We start from the raw sequence: 16,274 nt of genomic DNA on the forward strand, positions 1-16,274 counted from the left end.
GGGAACTACTTTTGAGTAATAATTAAAGATAAGTAGACGTAAGTAATTAAATATTTTTGATCTATTTCAAATGACCTCAATATTTGAATATTACGAATGGAAGGTAGATTAACTAGTAATATTGTGCTATTTTTGCTGATTTGTATGGATAATTGAGAAAGATTTTCAGACTATTTCTTTAAGTAATAATTCATTATTGGGGTGTTGGTAGGCACTTCCGGTGAAATTTTGATCCAAATTAGGAAAACAAAAAATATTTCGACCTTTAATTTTTTGACTTCTGAACATGTCGAAGTTGAAAAAGTATGTTGAGGAAAGTAAAAATACAAAAAATCCGGAACTTGAAATAATCGACAGGGGAGTGAATAACCTCACAGATGCCCCGGGATTATGTGAGTAATTTGTGGGTGGAGCAATAACATTACTGAGTTTACTCGGATAAAATTTGGGACTTATTAGTACTTGTATGTGAAACACTATTACACTATTTATTTAGGTTGACTTTAGAGAGAAATATTGTACAAGTGAAGAGGTCTCATTACGTTGTTGCTCATTCAGAATATCAATTACAATTTTTAATTGAATGAGTTCAAGGATCGATCTGTAGCTTGATACTTATGTGACAGCTATGGTCAAACAAGCAGTGTCACCCAAATGCTTAAAGATCTCAACTGGCAATCCCTTGAACAATGCCGCATCAAAAATTCCCTTGTTATATCAGGGGTCGAATTTAACGGTCGCTAACTAAGTAACTTAGTTACTTACGAAATTCAAGTAAGAATAAAAAAAATGAATAAAAAATGCGAGTAGGAAATCATGGCACTCGAATATTTTCAAGATCGCATTCGAAAGTCGACAATTTCGCTCAAATTGTCCTTTGCTCTTTAAAAACTTATTTGGGGTTGTTATTTTACTGATAATCACGTGACCGCTTGTAGACTCTTAATTGTAGCTTTATACAAATGTAATCAATCGGACATCTAAGTAAGCGTCTAGACGATACTTGTTTTCGTTTTGGTCGGTGATTCGCAACTGCGAAAATGCAGAGGAAAATTACAAGTTTCTTCGGAAAAAAAGGCCCGCGGAGACCTAAAATGCTAGCAACACCACAGGCAGTGACCTGAAAGAACTTAAAACTTCCAAGTCCAGCCAAAAGTTCAAAGAATCATCAAGTACTTTTCGTACTTCCGAAACCAGTCAAAGCAAAGTCCTGTCCTGTTCGAACCATGAAAAAGTGGGAAACAGAGCTGAACATTAAACTTTTATATGAAACCAAAAAACAACAAAACAACTTAATAAATTTAGCACATAAAACAGCCTTTAAATAATTGCTAGTGGAACCCACCATTTTGCTAGTGGAAAAATATTGCTAGTGGGGAAAAAAAGTTAAATTCGATCCCTGTATATGATTTAAAATAAAGTACTGTCTTTTATTGATTTCCATATCTTCATTTCCAGCCAGTTTCGACAGCTCTTTTTCAAAAAGGGTATAACTTAAGTCTTTTAACTGCCCATCATCATTCAAGGGTATATTTTCAAAAACTGTCTTATATTTTGATAGGACGTCACATTGTATCCAAGTGAGGACTTCTTTGAATCACAATTTAGCCACACTATATGAAAACAACAAAACTCCTTACAAGTTTATGTTCCTAAAAATAAACAGAGTCTGGCAGTAAAAGCTCTATTGGGCTTTGAAGCCTGATAGGGCAGTTTGTTCTGTTTAAAATGGACAAAACTATACCAGCACACATATAATATGCAAGTGGGAAGCATATAATTCGAACTAGGTCACATTGATCATTGTCACAACTAAACAAAAAACACCTGTTAATCAGTGTATGGACCCAAATCAATTTTTAATACTCTTAATTATGTTTTAAATACATCCAAAAAAAAATCTTCATAATTATACTTTTCCCTAATTTTTCAGGGATTGTTGAATGCAGATAATGTAATTAAGTTTACATAGTTGAACACCTTGCTTTGAAAATGTATTCTTGAGATCATGTTTTAATTGTTGATTATTCCTCTATGAATGAAAAGAATAACTGATTTCCATTGTTTTCTCAAATAGTTTTCTCTCATTTTATTGCAGTTGAACTATCACACCTGACAAGGTTGACTTTGACACACAATAAACTAACCAGTAAGTATGACTGAAGTAACAGGGTCAGCTGGAATTCTTGATTTTGTTTTTCAAATTTGTACTTTCTGTCTTTTTCCCTTGGTTTTCAATTAAAATTTTAATATGAAAAAAAAATCATAAAATATATTTTTATTAAAACATGGCAGTATGATGTCAGATTATCATTATCTGGCACTTGCATGAAATTATTCTGCAGGTGTAAAACCTCTTCATCATGTTTAAATATATATAAACATGGTTCTGCTTTAAACTGTTCTTTAACTGATTTATATAAATTTTTGGCAGTCCTAACCAAGAACTAACTGGCATGCTGTTGATTAAATCTAATTAATGTATGTTTGTAGGTCTGCCAGCAGCCATTACCAGTCTGTATGATCTGGAAGTATTGAACTGTTTTAACAATCATATAAAGGTATTTATATTGCAATTACTGATGTTCTAACTTTTATAGTAATACAGATGACTTTAACAATTTACTTCATAGAATAGATCGAGTTATAATTGTACTGGCACATTTGTTACCATCTGCACAAGTGCCGGCATCCTGATTTGGTTTAAGTTTTGTATTCAAGCTGGTATTTCAACTGGTATCTACCAGTTGGAATGAATAGAAACTTCAGTGGATTTGGAAGATTAATCAAACTTTAAGTAACTTTCTCTGTTTAAGAAAAATTAGATCATTACCAGTAATATGTATACAATGTGTTGAGTATTTACAAATCAAATACAAAGCATGATATGGTACAAGAAAGTTTGTAAAAATGTCGATTCGTAATATAGTTGTCATACCAGTTGTATCTGTATAATAAAAGCACTGTTTGGATCTTTCTGGCTGTCTGCTGGATATGACCTTTAATAGTGTATTATATGATTCTGTCATTCCAGGAGTTGCCTCAAGCAATAAGTCAAATGGTGAAATTGAAGATACTGAATCTTGGGTAAGTGTTTTGTGTAAGCGTTATATTTTTAGGTTAAGACATGATGTAATTTTTCTAGGTCTTATTTCTGTTATCTTGAGCTGCTTTTTATTGATTTAAGTCTTTGTACTGTAGATTAGATATTTTTTCATGCTGCTTTAATATCATGTTTCGACAGACAGCAGACATTTTCGCTTTGTTAAAAATCCATGCTTCCTGGTTGTTTATTATTGAGTTTATAATTCTTAATATTCATGAGCATTTTGAATTTGTGCATCACTTTCTTCACGAAAAGTAGCCAAAATAAAACCATTGCAGATATCCCTTGGTTTACAGTATTTTAAGTTTTGTTTATTCTGTTGAAAGCTCAAAAAACTAGATTTATAATTGTAACTGCAGTAATAAACATTATATAAGCACTTTCTGTACCAGGATATTCAAAGGTGAAATTTAACAAATGTCAGTCTAACTGCCGTTGCTGTCTGGGTTGTTCTAAGTTTTTGAGATGTGAAAAATTTAGAGAGAAAAAAATGGTTTTGAAGTGTTAACATATATTAGGTAAGGGGCCACTATTTTTGAATATTTAAGGTCACTGACTGAATTGCTGCTGGGGGTTTGAAACCCATATGGAAGGTAGAATTCTTTCCTGTGAGGCAGGCTTTAGGAAGTCACAGTAAGCCCTAGATTATGTTGGTGTGACTTCAAATGGCAACAAATAATTCAATGATCACATTTAAGAACTCTTGGCACACCTGTTTTTGAAGTACAATGTAACAATTTCAAATTGTAGCAAGATAGTTGATCAGAAAATCTTAAGCAGACATTTATTTGCAGGTATGCAGATTAACAACACATACAAATTTAAATCTACATGTAACCCTCTTTTGTATTTAAAACAGGATGAACAAATTGAATTCATTACCACGAGGGTTTGGAGCGTTCCCTGTTCTTGAAGTGTTAGATGTGACATACAACAATCTCAATGAGAACAGCCTGCCAGCTAACTTCTTCCATCTTGGTTGGTATTTCTTTTTCATTTTGTCCACAATGTAATATAATGTAAGAAGCACTGTTGGAAATTATGCTCTGTCCAACTTTTAAAAGTTATATCTTCAAGGTTGAGGTAAGTCATGTTTTATTGGATAGGTCATATCTTTTCATGTTTAAGGGTAACAGTTTTTCGTATAAATCACATAAGTCACCTAAGACAGTGTGTTGCAACATATACTCAAGGTCATGGTCAGGTGAGCCAGGCCCTCTTGTTTATATTTCAGACAGTTTTACAGTTTGAGGCTAATTAATTTAGTATTTCAGAGGTCAGTAGCACATCTATTTTTAGCTCACATGTCACAAAGTGACAGTGTGAGCTTTTGTGATCGTGCAGCGTCCGTCGTCCGTCCGTGCGTCCGTGCGTAAACTTTTGCTTGTGACCTCTCTAGAGGTCACATTTTTCATGGGATCTTTATGAAAGTTGGTCAGAATGTTCATCTTGATGATATCTAGGTCAAGTTCGAAACTGGGTCACGTGCGGTCAAAAACTAGGTCAGTAGGTCTAAAAATAGAAAAACCTTGTGACATCTCTAGAGGCCATATTTTTCATGAGATCTTCATGAAAATTGGTCAGAATGTTCATCTTGATGATATCTAGGTCAAGTTCGAAACTGGGTCACGTGCCTTCAAAAACTAGGTCAGTAGGTCAAACAATAGAAAAACCTTGTGACCTCTCTAGAGGCCATATTTTTCATGGGATCTGGATGAAAGTTGGTCTGAATATTCATCTTGATGATATCTAGGTCAAGTTCGAAACTGGGTCAGCTGCGGGCAAAAACTAGGTCATTAGGTCTAAAAATAGAAAAACCTTGTGACCTCTGTAGAGGTCATACTTTTGAATGGATCTTCATGAAAATTGGTCAGAATGTTCACCTTGATGATATCTAGGTCAAGTTTGAAACTGGGTCACGTTCCATCAATAACTAGGTCAGTAGGTCAAATAATAAAAAAACCTTGTGACCTCTCTAGAAGCCATATTTTTCATGGGATCTTTATGAAAGTTGGTCAGAATGTTCATCTTGATGATATCTAGGTCAAGTTCGAAACTGGGTCATGTGCGGTCAAAAACTAGGTCAGTAGGTCTAAAAATAGAAAAACCTTGTGACCTCTCTAGAGGCCATATTTTTCACATGATCTTCATGAAATTTGGTCAGAATGTTCATCTTGATGATGTCTAGGTCAAGTTCGAAACTGGGTCACGTGCCTTCAAAAACTAGGTCAGTAGGTCAAATAATAGAAAAAACCTTGTGACCTCTCTAGAGGCCATACTTTTGAATGGATCTTCATGAAAATTGGTCAGAATGTTCATCTTGATGATGTCTAGGTGAGGTTCGAAACTGGGTCACGTGCCGTCAATAACTAGGTCAGTAGGTCAAATAATGAAAAAACATTGTGACCTCTCTAGACGCCATATTTTTTATGGGATCTGTATGAAAGTTGGTCTGAATGTTCATCTTGATTATATCTAGATCAGTTTCGAAACTAGGTCAGCTGCGGTCAAAAACTAGGTCATTAGGTCTAAAAATAGAAAAACCTTGTGACCTCTCTAGAGGCCATACTTTTGAGTGGATCTTCATGAAAATTGGTCAGAATGTTCATCTTGATGATATCTAGGTCAGTTTTGAAACTGGGTCACGTGCCATCAATAACTAGGTCAGTAGGTCAAATAATGAAAAAACCTTGTGACCTCTCTAGAGGCCATATTTTTCATGGGGTCTGTATGAAAGTTGGTCTGAATGTTCATCTTGATGATATCTAGGTCAGATTCAAAACTGGGTCACATGAGCTCAAAAAGTAGGTCACTATGTCAAATAATAGAAGAAAAACGACGTCATACTCAGTTCAAAACTGGTTATGTTGGGACAGGTGAGCGATTCAGGACCATCATGGTCCTCTTGTTCAATAAACAGGTTGGAAATATTTTCTCAAGAAGCATGTAACAAATTCAAAGAACTATTTCCAAACTTAAAAAAAACAACCTCCAGACTATTATTTAGCAAAAACAGGTTCTGATTAATGCCATTGTGGTAAAGAATATTTTTTGTAAGTTATAAAGTGCTGACTAGCTGCTTCTCCATTGAATTAATAATATAGACTGATAAAAGTTTTAATAAATCTTTCCAGTTGACCTTTAAAGTGTTGATAATTTTTTCCAGTGGTCCTTTCAGTAAACGTAAATGATGCCTATTTGCAGTGAAGTATGTCTGTGATAAATTTCATTATAAGTCAGTGATATTGTCACATCTGACTTTAAATAAGCGAATGCTTATATATGTGAGCTTTTACTTTCTTTTGAATGTAACTTGAGAATAGAACTTGATTTACAGGCTATAAATTTTGCTTTGCACAGATTCTTTGAGGGCTCTCTATCTTGGAGACAATGACTTCGAGACAATACCTCCAGAAATTGGAAAACTGAAAAATCTGCAAATTGTGAGTGAACATTAAACTTGATTTATTAGGTTGTGAAAAAGCCACAAAGCATTGTTCAAGACAAAATTATTTTTCACCTTTCCCAGAAAATATAGGCATTAAATGCCACAATTTTCTAGAAACTGAAAGTTGGATTAGACCTAATTTATCAAATGCTTGAAGGTCATAATTATAATGAGATAAATTTCAGTCGCAGCTACCTTGCAGACAATTATCTATCATTGCTTACTGGTTAGGGATTTGCTTGATTTTTAACCAAGTTATCATCACTCAGCATGATTTTATTTTAATCAGATGCCTCCGAGACCACCATTTAATTCTGTCCATGTATATATGAATAGTTATTTTCACAGTTTATATTATTTCAGCTTGTGTTGAGAGAAAATGACCTGGTAGCCTTGCCAAAGGAAATTGGTGAATTGATAAGGTTGAGAGAGCTTCATATACAAGGAAACAGATTGACCGTTTTACCACCAGAAATAGGTAAACATGTGCTGTCTCATGTACAAGGGCAAATGTCTTAGTCCTGTTTGAACATTGGGTGGGTTGGGGTAGGATTATTAGGGTTGGTTTGAGCTGTAAATGCTGACTGAAACATAAATTTTCACTAGCTAGTGTAGTAAATATTTGTGTGGTTAAATCAAGTGTTAAAAGACAATCATAGTTACTTGGTTATCGACTCAGCCTTCTATTGGACGTTGATTGATATTTATATATTTGTATTTGGTTATTGTGCCGTCTTGTTGAAAGGATAGTTTTTGTGACATGTATGTATTATTTTCAGGTAATCTAGATCTTGTAGGCTCACGACAAGTGTTTCGAGGGGAAAACAATCCCTGGGTTACCCCAATAGCTGACCAGTACCAAGTGGGTGTGACACATGTGTTTGACTATATAAGATCTGAAACATACAAATTGTAAGTGAAAAAGGAAGTCTTTAGAGAAAATATCTTTGAGCCGCGCCATGAGAAAACCAACATAGTGGGTGTGCGACCAGCATGGATCCAGACCAGCCTGCGCATCCGCGCAGTCTGGTCAGGATCCATGCTGTTTGCTTTTAAAGCCTACTGCAATTAGAGAAGCCATTAGCGAACAGCATGGATCCTGACCAGACTGCGCGGATGCGCAGGCTGGTCTGGATCCATGCTGGTCGCAAACCCACTATGTTGATTTTATCATGGCACGGCTCTTTTGAATATTATTTTCTTTTCAGTAATACTGGTAAAATGTTAGAATAAAATAAAAAACATTTTTGAAGTGCTGGTCTAATTCCGTGACTTATATGAATAATATACTACACAGGGCTTTAATTGCAATTTTATGCGATTTTATTTTCACTATATACTATGCAAAAACTAGTATTATGTACATGTTTGTTGTCATTTATAATTAGGTACATGTATGTTACTTTAATATACATTATGAAATCCTGATTAAAGGGGAGCGGTGGTCTAGTGGATAAGGTGTCGGCCACTCATTCCAGGGGTCGTGGGTTTGAGCCCCACTGGGGTCACGACCATGACTTCTCATATGACACCAGTACTGTTTTCCCAGGAAGCGGACTCAAGAGTGGTTACAATAAGCTTGAAGCTTTCATCACAATCGAGCTAAAACAAATTAGTATAAACTAAACCCTGATTTATCAAGGCTCTCAGTATTTGAACACTTTGTGTATGTATGAACAAAAAGCTCTTAAACATATCAGCTGTTATAGGGTGAGACTGAGAAGATTTTGCATATTGCGATTTTTGAAGTTTGTCATATGAGCTGTTGGTGAAGTGTTTTGAAACAAATTTTAAGTATACAAATTAAAGCAAAGTGCTAATATTTTGAAAGGGTCTTGACGAAAATGAAGGCTAAAAGTAGTACATGCATTGTGTGCAATTCAAATTAAATTCATTTGCAAAATTTGATTCATGATATCTGCTTGTGGCAACATCATTTTCAGAACTTCAGCAATGTAAAAGAGTAATGCAATTTAATGCACTTGATGAGAAATAGATTTCTGCAAAATATTTTTTTGTTTAACAAAAATGCTCAAGTTTAGCTCAGTTCTGAACCAGCCCAGGGTGGGGGGAAAAAGCAGTTTCACAGCCTTTTTCATTAATGTTCTTTCCAAAAACTTTGCATTAGTGTGTTGTCTTACACAAAATTTAATGGTCTTGTTAAAAAATGAGACTGCTTACAGATACTTTCCTAGATAGTTTACAAAATCTTTCAAAAAGTTTTCATTAGAAATCAGGTGAGCAACAAAGCTCCAGTGTTTATCTTTTATATTTTTATATTTCAAGTTTCATTTGATTTATTACAGTTTGTATGGCCGTCATTTAGCTGCTGATGCTGCACCGCCACCAAAAACTGCAGACAAGTCAAAGAAGCTTAGCCGTCTTGGATAAACCTCAAATTCTACATGCTGTTAGTACTGTGCCAAGATCATTTGTTTAACTGCATTGTATACTACTGTATAATCACATTTATCATATTGTACAACAATAACACTTTGCATATAAGGGCCAGAAAACAGAATTTTGCTTAAGTTTGTGTATGCATAAATTCTACATGTACCTTTTCTCTTTGACATTTAAAGAACTCAGTCAGGTTTCATGTCATTATTACATTTTGAGATTACTCTGCATTTTTCCCATTTACACGTAGGCAGTGCCTAAATACAAGGGACATCTTTAATTTCTTATTAAATTAGATTTGTGTTAATAAAAAGTTGAATATTGCTTTCTATTAGTATAAGATAAAACTTAAACACCTGAAGGGCACATACATTTCAAATTGTATTTTTTTAGTAATAAACAGAGACAAGTTAAAAATGTCACTGTAATCAGCTTTGTTTTACGTATTATAATTGCTTTCATATTTAAAGTACAATTTACAGTAATTTCCTCTTGGTAGTAAAGGTTATATCAGTATTATTTAACCGTATATCACTGTTTCTGCCTTAGGAAAGTTTTTCCTTGTAAACATTTGGACTTCACAGCTGAATAGTTAAGATGACTTACATAGATGGCTGACTTCAAATCACTTGCCCCTTACTGTTGTAAGTTTGAAACTTTGTAGTAGAATTCATTTGTACATTTGTATTAGGAAACAGTTCTGATCGTTTTGCTGAAAAGTGATGGATTTACCCAGGTGCCTTCTTATGTCTGAAAAATCACACTCCATGTCCAGGTTGGCGTTTTGGGTACAGCTAGATTCCGCCATAAAAGCCTTTCATTGGATTTAAAATTTTAGGACAGGACATTTCTGAGAAGAGCTAGTATTAGCTACCAGGTCATGTTATTGTGTGTTTTATTCAAATTTTACAACAGAATATTGCCATTAATTTTATTGTGTTAAATTCAAATTTTAGGAAGGGATACAGGGCTTGTTAACCTGTCTGCTGTATATTTCCATTACAGTTTCTTTTTGTTGCGGGCCTACTTTGCAATGTATGATTCTCTAGCGGGTATTGGGGTGCTCTGTTCTTCCAGAAAATCTGCTCCAACCTTTTGTTTTTCATCGTTGTATAACAGGGGCTTATATTCAACCACTTCAAAATTGAAAACAAGGTTATGTTATTTTCCAGAAAGCCAGTTAATATTTTCCAAAACCTTCAAGCTTCATTTACAGTTTAACATTTCCAGCCAAAAAGATTTCTAGTATTGTTCTTTTTTTATCAAGTTACTAGATGAGCAACACATAGTAGTACAAGTTACATATACCAATGTAATCCGTTATGTTCCATTGTCTAGGTTTGTTTTTAGCTCGACTATACGAAGTATAAGGAGAGCTATCCTACTCGACCCGGCGTCGGCGTCTTTCCGCGTCCCCACCTTGGTTAAAGTTTTTTAACACTTTCTCTTTTTTGTACTGTACTACTGTAATTTTATTCTGTAATTACTTGATGGATTTGATTCAAACTTAAAATAGTTATTCCTCATCATCACCCACATCATCTGACCTAAGGGCCATAACTCTGGTACCAGTATTTCATGATTTATCCCCCCTTTTCACTTAGAATCTCAGGTTAAAGTTTTGATGCACTTTCACTCTATCTGTGTTATTACTGAATGGATTTAATTCAAACTTAAAATAGTTGTTCAACATCATCACCCTCATCATATGAAGCAAGGTGCATAACTCTGGCACAATTTTTTCATGAATTATTCCCCTTTTTTACTTAGAATTTCAGATTAAAGTTTTGATGCACTTTCACTCTATCTGTGTTATTACTGAATTGATTTGATTCAAACTTAAAATAGTTGTTCAACATCATCACCCACATCATATGAAGCAAGGTGCATAACTCTGGCACAATTTTTTCATGAATTATTCCCCCTTTTTACTTAGAATTTTAGGTTAAAGTTTTGATGCACTTTCACTCTATCTCTGTTATTACTAAATTGATTTGATTCAAATTTAAGATAGTTGTTCAACATCATCACCCACATCATATGACACAAGGTGCATAACTCTGGCACAATTTTTTTCATGAATTGTTCCCCCTTTTTACTTAGAATTTCAGGTTAAAGTTTTGATGCACTTTTACGCTATCCCTGTTATTACTGAATGGATTTTATTCAAACTTAAAATAATTGTTCAACATCATCACCCACATCATATGACACAAGGTGCATAACTCTGGCACAATTTTTTCATGAATTAAGCCCCCTTTTACTTAGAATTTAAGTTTAATTTTGATGTATTTTCACTATATCTCAGTTATTATGAAATGCATATTTAATTCAAACTTGAAGTAGTTGTTCCACATCATCACCCACATCATATGACACAAGGTGCATAACTTTTGCGCCAATATTTAATGAATTATGCCCCCTTTTTGCTTTACAGAATATACTTATATAGTGTTTTGATACACTTTACCTTTACCTCTCTTATTACTTAATATTTTTGACTCGGGCTATTGTGCAATATCTTCATCCACCATTGGAGTCACTCCAGTGATAGCTCCAGTTTCCTTAGATGTGCCCAGTTTCACTATCCAGCATCGAAATAGTCGAGCGCGCTGTCTCCAGTGACAGCTCTTGTTTTGTTGACAAGTTGAAAAATGCCAAAAAATGGGACATGGCATCAAATCACTTAGTTGGAAATACTAATTAAAATTTGTACATAGTCCATTTTTAGCTCACCTGTCACAAAGTGACAAGGTGAGCTTTTGTGATCGCGCGGCGTCCGGCGTCCGTAGTCCGTCCGTTCGTTCGTGCGTGCGTGCGTGCGTCCGTAAACTTTTGCTTGTGACCACTCTAGAGGTCACATTTTTCATGGGATCTTTATGAATGTTGGTCAGAATGTTCACCTTGATGATATCTAGGTCAAGTTCGAAACTGGGTCACGTGCCATCAAAAACTAGGTCAGTAGGTCTAAAAATAGAAAAACCTTGTGACCTCTCTAGAGGCCATATATTTCACAAGATCTTCATGAAAATTGGTCAGAATGTTCACCTTGATGATATCTAGGTCAGGTTCGAAACTGGGTCATGTGCTGTCAAAAACTAGGTCAGTAGGTCTAAAAATAGAAAAACCTTGTGACCTCTCTAGAGGCCATATATTTCACAAGATCTTCATGAAAATTGGTCAGAATGTTCACCTTGATGATATCTAGGTCAAGTTCGAAAGTGGGTCACATGCTTTCAAAAACTAGGTCAGTAGGTCCAAAAATAGAAAAACCTTGTGACCTCTCTAGAGGCCATACTTTTCAATGGATCTTCATAAAAGTTGGTCAGAATGTTCACCTTGATGATATCTAGGTCAAGTTCGAAACTGGGTCATGTGCACTCAAAAACTAGGTCAGTAGGTCAAATAATAGAAAAACCTTGTGACCTCTCTAGAGGCCATATTTTTCATGGGATCTGTATGAAAGTTGGTCTGAATTTTCATCTTGATTATATCTAGGTCAAGGTCGAAACTGGGTCAACTGCGGTCAAAAACTAGGTCAGTAGGTCTAAAAATAGAAAAACCTTGTGACCTCTCTAGAGGCTATACTTTTCAATGAATGTTCATGAAAATTTGTCAGAATGTTCACCTTGATGATATCTAGGTCAAGTTCGAAACTGGGTCACGTGCCATCAAAAACTAGGTCAGTAGGTCAAATAATAGAAAAACCTTGTGACCTCTCTAGAGGCCATATTTTTCATGGGATCTGGATGAAAGTTGGTTTGAATGTTCATCTTGATGATATCTAGGTCAAGTTCGAAACTGGGTCAACTGCGATCAAAAACTAGGTCAGTAGGTCAAATAATAGAAAAACCATGTGACCTCTCTAGAGGTCATATTTTTCATGGGATCTGTATGAAAGTTGGTCTGAATGTTCATCTTGATGATATCTAGATCAAATTCGAAACTGGGTCAACTGCAGTCAAAAACTAGGTCAGTAGGTCTAAAAATAGAAAAACCTTGTGACATCTCTAGAGGCCATATATTTCAATGGATCTTCATAAAATGTGGTCAGAATGTTCACCTTGATGATATCTAGGTCAAGTTCAAAACTGGGTCATGTGCCTTCAAAAACTAGGTGAGTAGATCAAATAATAAAAAAACCTTGTGACCTCTCTAGAGGCCATATTTTTCATGGGATCTGTATGAAAGTTGGTCTGAATATTCATCTTGATGATATCTAGGTCAAGTTCGAAACTGGGTCAACTGCGGTCAAAAACTAGGTCAGTAGGTCTAAAAATAGAAAAACCTTTTGACCACTTTAGAGGCCATATTTTTCAATAGATCTTCATGAAAATTTTCCTGAATGTCCACCTTGATGATATCTAGATAAAATTTGAATCTGGGTCACGTGTGGTCAAAACTAGGTCAGTAGGTATAAAGATAGAGAAACCTTGTGACCTCTCTAGAGGCCATACTCTTCATGAGATCTTCATGAAAATTGGTGAGAATGTTCACCTTGATAATATCTAGGTCAAGTTCAAAACTGGGTCATGTGCCTTAAAAAACTAGGTCATTAGGTCAATAATAGAAAAACCTTGTGACCTCTCTCTAGAGAAGCCATATTTTTCAATGGATCTTCATGAAAATTGGGTCATGTGGAGAAGGTGAGCGATTCAGGACCATCATGGTCCTCTTGTTTCTACAAAATGACTTTATCCCAGTGTAGTAAGTTATCATGCATGCAATTGAAACACCAAGGACTCTTCCCCAACTGCCCAGTGAAAAGCCCTGGGATGTTATAAAGAAAATTTTATTTAAGCTTCCAATTCATCTTAGTGTATGTTATGTTTCAAACATATGTCAGATGACGTAACCCATAGCTGTTGAACAAAAATTGAATTTTAATACTTAACTGAAGAGTTGTGTCACTAGATTTTTCGTCATCATTGTTGAACATTTTTAATGTCATTAATTTCCTTATTTACACAGATTCCTATGTATCATTTTCCCTTCTATGGTGCTAATTATATATTGTCTGTATGATTTAGAGGAATTTTGTGAATTAGAATCTCTGTCAGATTTATTGTCAAGAAATAACTGCCATACATTACATTATTATTATCATCCATAGTGTGTTAGATTAATGTTTTACATGTGGAAATATTGTATTTACTTCTTCAGGGTCGTCAGTGTCCTAGTGGCTAGATTGAATTTTTTATACATTATCAGATACCTCTGCAGTCACTTATATTGTTGATTTGAAACTCAAGTTTTCTGCATCATTAAGCAAGGTTATAAAGCTGGCAGCTTATCCATTTTAAAAAACAGACTTCCCAAAAAAAATAATTTCTCATTTTATACTTAAGTTACTGGTTAAAAAATGTAAGCTCTTAATTCTGCAACTGATGGGGCAGTTCTCTTGAAAACTTGTACAAATTTTGGGATCGTTGTAACATAATGCAGCCAAAGTAATTAAGAAATATTTTACTGTTTTATATGGCTTGAAAGTATGTGGCTGTGGGGTTTATAGATGTTCGTAAACAATTGGCTAATGAACTATTGAAAACAAAGATCCTAATTCAAGTTTTTGTCATAGTAAAAAAATTTTTTATTGGGTTATGCAGGAAGTTATAGTTTGTTAACTAGTATTCCATCTTGGAATCATGTGCATTTTAGTTAGCTTCAGTCTAGTGGACATAATAATTATTTCTAGATTTTTAGCTAGAACATGTTTAGATTCAACTTATCAAGGATATGTTGCCAGCCAAGTTTGCTACCACAACCCAGCTTATGGTTCTACGAATAGTTTATTAAAACATTTACATTATATGAATATTGTTAATGTGTTTAAGAATATGTAAAGCTTTGCATATTTAGTATGTTTAGTGCATTATATTATGTCCTGTTTATATTTATTAATATTTGATAATAAAACATATATATAAATGTTAATAACTAGTTAGTTCTACATGTACATCAGTTACCTAGAGTTAAGACATTTTTCAGATATTTCTATGGTTTTTAGTGGATTCTGACCTAAGTAACATAAGGTAAGTTTGAAATCTTGTTTTGCATGTTCTATTCTTCAACATGACCTGATGATCTAATTGTAACAAGCTTAACAGTCCATCAAAAGGTTCAGGGTTAGAATCCCAGTCCAGGCACTGGAAATTTCTGAAAGCCCTGGAGTGTCTCCTGCCAGTCACGTTGAATAACCAGGCTGTCTCTTGATCTTGAGGGGACTTTATGGAGCTTTGTTCTTCTGCTGAGAATGTTCAGTGATCAGAACTACTCCAGCAAGAGGATGGACACTGTCAATTTTTAAATTAGCAATTTTTACTAATATACAGACCTGCTCCAGTAAGAGAACCCACGACTTAGTAGATAAGTCGCCACTGCAGGTGATCAAGAAAAATGTTGTGTTCTACTGATGTTTAAAAAGGTACTCGGTGGAAATTATTCAAGACACCAGTTATTGTGTTCTGCACTTCATCAGATTGATCAATCTATATTCCATTTTTCAACAAAATGTCTTCTAGAATTATACTCCGGACAAAAGTGGGATAGACATGATTGAAGGAAAAAACAACAACTATGCTTTCAAACCATTAGGAGGCACATTTAAAATGGTGCTGAGAACTAATGTTTTTTTGAGCCAATTTCTTTGACAAAATAAGGTTCCTGATTCTGTAACTACTTTTTAGCTCACCTGAGCATGAAGTGCTCAAAGGTGAGCTTTAGTGATCACCGTGTCCGTCCGTCGTCGTCCGTCTGTCCGTTGTCAACAATTTGACTGTTAACACTCTAGAGGTCACATTTTTGGCCCAATCTTAATGAAACTTGGTCAGAATCTTACCCTCCATAAAGTCTTGGTCGAGTTCAATATTGGGTCATCTGGGAACAAAAACTAGGTCACCAGTCTAATCAAAGGAAAGCTTGTTAACACTTAAGGTCACAATTTTGCCAATCTTATGAACTGTCTAGAATAAAGTTTCTCTTCGTATCAATGTTTGGAAGTTCGATATGGGTATCTTGGGATCAAAACTTAGTCACCAGTCATATAAAGAAAACTTGTTAGTACAACTGTTTAAGAGTCACTGTTTTGGCCCAATCTTCATGCAAACTGTATGTTTAACCTTAATAAAATCTTGGACATTCGATATTGGTCACCTGGTTAAGAAATAAAGGCATATCGAGTTCATATCAAAGGAACAGTTTTTTTAATCACTGTAAGAGCCGATTATATGAACTATTATTCTCATGTACATATACTTTACATTTTCAGATATTTAATTTTGATGATTTAGCTCAGTATTGAACGGTATGTAGAATTAAAAT

At 34.7% G+C, this 16,274-nt stretch overlaps 1 protein-coding gene across 1 annotated transcript; it reads left to right on the plus strand.

The window, feature by feature from the left end:
* The first annotated feature begins 194 nt into the window (after positions 1-194).
* Positions 195-14,891, plus strand: LOC123561625 (ras suppressor protein 1-like). Its single transcript, XM_045354123.2, has 9 exons — positions 195-392; positions 2,099-2,149; positions 2,494-2,561; positions 3,035-3,087; positions 3,966-4,084; positions 6,467-6,549; positions 6,918-7,032; positions 7,334-7,466; positions 8,861-14,891. The coding sequence occupies exons 1-9, from the start codon at positions 287-289 to the stop codon at positions 8,943-8,945; spliced, it is 813 nt and encodes a 270-aa protein (XP_045210058.1). The 5' UTR covers positions 195-286; the 3' UTR covers positions 8,946-14,891.
* Positions 14,892-16,274: the final 1,383 nt, after the last annotated feature.

Source organism: Mercenaria mercenaria, chromosome 10 (genome assembly GCF_021730395.1).
Source record: "Mercenaria mercenaria strain notata chromosome 10, MADL_Memer_1, whole genome shotgun sequence".
NCBI lineage: Eukaryota > Metazoa > Mollusca > Bivalvia > Venerida > Veneridae > Mercenaria > Mercenaria mercenaria.